At 43.3% G+C, this 5,304-nt stretch overlaps 1 protein-coding gene across 1 annotated transcript in view; it reads right to left on the bottom strand.

Moving 5' to 3' along the window:
- The window catches only part of pcca (propionyl-CoA carboxylase subunit alpha), a 28,925-nt gene that overhangs the window by 19,276 nt on the left and 4,345 nt on the right, over positions 1-5,304 (bottom strand). The window contains exons 4-7 of the mRNA XM_020623422.1: positions 4,824-4,892; positions 3,980-4,093; positions 3,652-3,705; positions 1,152-1,283 (exon numbers count right to left, since the gene is read on the bottom strand). Of these exons, the coding sequence (XP_020479078.1) occupies positions 1,152-1,283; positions 3,652-3,705; positions 3,980-4,093; positions 4,824-4,892 (369 nt within the window). The remainder of the gene's footprint in view (positions 1-1,151; positions 1,284-3,651; positions 3,706-3,979; positions 4,094-4,823; positions 4,893-5,304) is intronic.

Here is a 5,304-nt window from a genome sequence, read left to right as displayed (position 1 = left end):
TTGCCTTGGGAGACCCTACCAGGGACATATAGCCCCCGACAACATAGCTCCTAGGATCACTCAGGTACTCAAACCCCTCCACCACAATAAGGTGGCGGTTCAGGTTGGTGGAGAGTTCCTGCCTCAAGTGGAGGAGTTCAAGTATCTTGGGGTCTTGTTCACGAGTGAGGGATGGATGGAACGGGAGATTGACAGGCGGATCGGTGCAGCTTCTGTAGCGATGCGGTCGATGTACCGATCCGTCGTGGTGAAGAAGGAGCTGAGCTATAAGGCGAAGCTCTCGATTTACTGGTCAATCTACGTTCCGACTCTCACCTATGGTCATGAACTTTGGGTCATGACTGAAAGGGCAAGATCCCGGATACAGGTGGCCGAAATGAGCTTTCTCCGCAGGGCGGCCGGGCGCACCCTTAGAGATAGGGTGAGGAGCTCGGTCACCCGGGAGGAGCTCAGAGTAGAACCGCTGCTCCTCCACATCGAGAGGAGCCAGCTGAGGTGGCTCGGGCATCTCTTTCGGATGCCTCCTGGGCGCCTTCCTAGGAAGGTGTTCCAGGCATGTCCCACCGGGAGGAGGCCCCGGGGAAGGACACGCTGGAGTCCCAGGTGCTTTCCATTGAAAAGAAGAATGGGGTGGTTGTGTGCTGCTCTTTGTCAAAGGTGGGAAAGTTAAGCAAGTGGGCACTTGCCAAACGTTTTCCCCTGGTAAAACCAAAACATGGCGTTAAAAAACACTTCAGTTAAAAGTATAATTCTCCCTCTGTGCATCTTGTCCAAGTCTGTTTTAGGAAAGGTCTCACTATTATCCCTCATGGCCACTGAACAATGAGAAAAAACACCCACTACAATTGCTGTTCTGATCTGATTAACCATAATTCAGTGCGTGTTTTCATCCACTCCAACCCTCAAAGCACACTAATGAGTCACTATAGCTTGGTGGACCAGAAAAAGGCAAAGAGACCACATTCAAAAACCAAACTACATAGGATGGTAGACTGAATGATCATGCTCAGAATCCCAAGAAAATATGATGCGTCTGTCTGGAGGCCGATAGATCTCAGTCGTGAGTTTCCCCATGAAACTAGAGGACACCCCACCCCCCCTCCCCGGTCATTTGCATGCAATATGTGGATTAGGGAAGTGAGTGCTCATACCTTTACGACTCCATCATATCCTGGAATAACGTTGACCTTAGCAGCCTGAGCGATCAGCTTGCTCTCAATTTTATCCCCCATTGCCTGGATAGCATGTGTATCTGGGCCAATGAATGATATGCCCTCCGCTGCCTAGCAACAAAGCAATAACAATACCATGAGATTCACCATATCAGACTTATATCACAGATGGATCTGAGAGCTCAAGGCCTACCACACTGCCAGGCAGGCTCCACTAGCCTCACAACTGAGTGTTTGGATTTATTATTTACCTCCACCAAGGAAGTTATGTTTTTGGTTCCATATGTGTGTGTGTGTGTGTTTGTTGGTTAGCAGGATTAGACAAACACACACAGACACTTATGGATCATCAGCATACATGGTACAAACACTGGTGGGGACCAACCCTAGACGTGATTAGATTTTTACAAAAAAAGGTCAAAGGTCAAAGTCACAAAAAAAGAAAAAAACCCCCATCTTTAACATGAGGCAAAAAAAAAGTCAAGAGATATCACACTCATTTTTTGTATGAAATTTGACACACATCTGGATCTGAACCGGATTTAAGTGTCAGATCAGTGATTCTCAAGGACCGGCTGGAGCTGGTTGTTGTGTGGAAAGTTGACTTGGGAGGTGTTGATGAGAGAGAGGCTGCTGAACTGAATGAGCTAAGGCAGGCTACTGCTCAGTGACTGTGTGCACTGCACTCACTCTAAGCCGTGCAAAGCTTATGTTGTTATGAGAAAATGTAGTATGCTGTAATAATGAGAAAAACGGCATTTTCATGGTATCGCCCATGATTACACGTATTTGGATTTATTATTTACCTCCACAAAGGACCACCTGCTCAACCTCCTCAACCCCTCCTGTTTCAAACGCTCCACCATCATTCCAGTCCCCAAGAAAACCTCCATCGGTGGACTGAACGACTACAGACCTGTCGCCGGACAACTCACACCAAACTACCCTCCTCCGATTTTTGTGAATGAAGAATGCTGTATGGACATTCTGATCGGAGGAGCAGCAGCGATATATGGGACCTGGAAAAAATGTCGGCGATGCGGAAAACGGGCTGGCGCCTTTGTGCGGTTACGACAGAGGGGAACATGGACCTCACTCCCATCTATTCAACTGACTAATCTCCGCTCCCTGGTCAACAAAATGGATGAAATTTTTCTCGTCAACAGGACTAACTCTGACTTTGCACACTCTGCTGCTTTGTGCTTCACGGAGACCTGGCTCAGCGACTCGATCGCGGACACCGTGATTCAAGTACCGGGGTTCCAGGTGCACAGAGCGGATCGTGTAAAGGAGCTGTCCGGGAAAACGAAAGGAGATGGAATCTGCTTCTACATAAATGAAGGTTGGTGCACAGATGTCAGTGCTACAGACCTCCCTACTTCACTTAAAGACTGACAAACTGAAAAATGTGTTTCCCGTTTCCATGCAAGCTTCAACCAACTCTCGCACACCTTCTGCTTGGAGTTCACCTTTTGTCATTAATGAGTTATAGATAAAACATCTCTTGATGCTAGGCTAGGACAGATCATCAATGATAGTACCTGGCGTCTATAGGTGTTTCAGGTCTTTAAACATCATACACCCTCACTCAGGCGACCCAGCCCGGACTGATCAGTCCCCAGCTCCTGCCGTAGCAGCTACCCACACATCCCTCCTCTCCATCCACAGCCAACTTGAGGCTTTCTCTACAGTGCAGCGTAAGCCCTGCAGAGACTGGTCTACAAAACCATTGCACCCAAGCTCTACAATTACTGGTATATCTCACTAAATTAGAAAATTGTGGAAAAGTCCATTTATTTCAGTAATTCAACTCAAATAGTGAAACTCGTGTATTATATACATTCAGTACACACGGACTGAAGTAGTTTAAGCCGTTGGGTTTTTTAATTGTGATGATTTTGCTCACATTTAACAAAAACCCACCAATTCACCAAGACAACCAGGCACAGGGACAGTTTCTTCCCCCAGGCTGTTGCTCTGATGAACACTTAACCAATGACCATATGATTGGACAATAAACCTTAGTGCAATACCTGTGTATGTACATTGTACAGATTATACAGACTTGTACAGGTCTCTAGTACTCTGTTTTAAGTACTCTATCTTTATCCCTATTTATCTCATCTCAAATAACATTTCTTTATCGTCTGCATTGTTACTGTCTGTTCATACTGCTTATTCTGCATTGTTTGCACTTTTTGTTTCTTGTAAATACTGCTTACTTTGTTATATTACACAGCCTAATGTTGGTTTACTGTCTGCACATTGAGAGCCGATGTACCAGAGTCAAATTCCTTGTGTGTCCAACACACCTGGCCAATAAAGCTGATTCTGATTCTGTATACTCCTGTTAACAAGTACACAGGAAAATAACACAATTCATATCATAGCACTTGTTTGTCATTAATCAATTTATGAACTTGCTGTAGTAATGTGTGCATGTTAAGAGAAAACAAGTGTGTAGCTGATTCATACTCACCAGTCGCTTTGCAAACTCTTTGTTTTCGGAAAGAAACCCATAGCCAGGATGAACCTTTACAGAAAAAAAAATCCTAAGTTTGATTTGTTTTAAAAGACAAAGATGTTTTCTGCAAATTAAAAGGTGGAAAACACATTTTGTGACTACAGGATCACACCAGACTGATTTAATGGCACTCTGGTTAGAGACAGCAGTTTACATCTGCATGCTACTGTAACTGTGTGTTGTACTGTGTTCTCTTGATGAACATGTTTAGCAGGTACACAAAATGTTATGCATTCTATCTGCTGCAGTCAAAGAATGTAATAAGAACTTTATAAATACTGACAGCTTGTGCTCCAGTTGCTCTGATGGCATCCATAATGGCATCCATGTTCAAGTAGCTCTTATTAGTAGGGGCAGGGCCAACACACAGTGCCTCATCAGCCATCTTTACATGAACCTATATATACACATACACAGAGAAGTTAAATTCAGATCACCATGTCAGCAGTACAAAGTGAGATACAGACTTTGCACGCACTGCTTGAGGACACAGAACACTGATACCACCTATTCCAACTGTCCATGTCCTGAAAACACCAACACAAGGGGTTTGAAAAGCTTTCTCAGGATTACATTAATATAATGACTTGTATAATGAGTTTCCATTACCTCCACAGGTGACAGTACATTTTGGGTTTCATCAGAAATACTCATATGTATTATAACAATATGATTTTTAAGTCAGAGGTTTAACAATATGCAGCAATAAAAATGTTCAAGATCAACCCAGACCAGAAATTCGATCTGTATAGTGCTGACCAAGATCCCTACTCCATGCAAGAAAACCTGTCGCATACAGCCATTATGGCATGTTGTTTCACTGGTTTGGAGAACTGTTCCTGGACATTTTGTTTAATGTTTGACCTTCCTCACTCAATGCAACACTTACTGAACACAGCTCTGCTGCTCTGAGGTTTAGAGAATCTGTTTTTGTTTCAGGACATACAATAGTTTTCAGTACACAAACACCCAAGCTAAACTGCCTGGGTCCCAATGAATTAATTATTACTAATTATCTTATTATTCTTCCTAGATGTTGGCAGGAATTTCCTGGGATAGACAGTGACCTCAATTACTGGTATTCAACCCTCAATTTTAGCACTGGAAGAACACAGATGGTGACTCACAGCATTAGTGTCTACATCGCTGTGAATAGCTACAGTCTGGATCCCCATCTTCTTACATGTTTTGATCACCTGATGGAAAAGCACACAACATTTACACTCTGCAATCTACAGCTTTACTCTACAGACAGTATTAATTACAATACTCTGAGTTCTTTAATTATAATACTGTGCATTTTTAATAGGTATGCATTAAAAGTAACAGAATTTTGTACATATTTTACAAAACCTGCTTCATATGTGTTTGTGTTTAAAACAGGCTTCTCCATCTGGGTAGGTGTAATAGTGTGATGGCTATCAAGCTATGCTAAGTGTATGTGTTCACATGTCCAACAGTAATCTAAAAACAGTTTCAAATGGATTTCATTTCCATGTATCAGCTAGTACGGTGGCCGACACGGTCACAACACATGCAAAAGACACAACACATGCAAGACAGAAACGCGGCATTAAACAAAACACATGCAAAAGGAAAACGCTGCAT

Source organism: Monopterus albus, unplaced genomic scaffold (assembly GCF_001952655.1).
Source record: "Monopterus albus unplaced genomic scaffold, M_albus_1.0 scaffold299.1, whole genome shotgun sequence".
Classification (NCBI taxonomy): domain Eukaryota; kingdom Metazoa; phylum Chordata; class Actinopteri; order Synbranchiformes; family Synbranchidae; genus Monopterus; species Monopterus albus.
The sequence above is the reverse complement of the archived record's forward strand: the minus strand, read 5'-3'. Positions and strand labels throughout refer to the sequence as shown.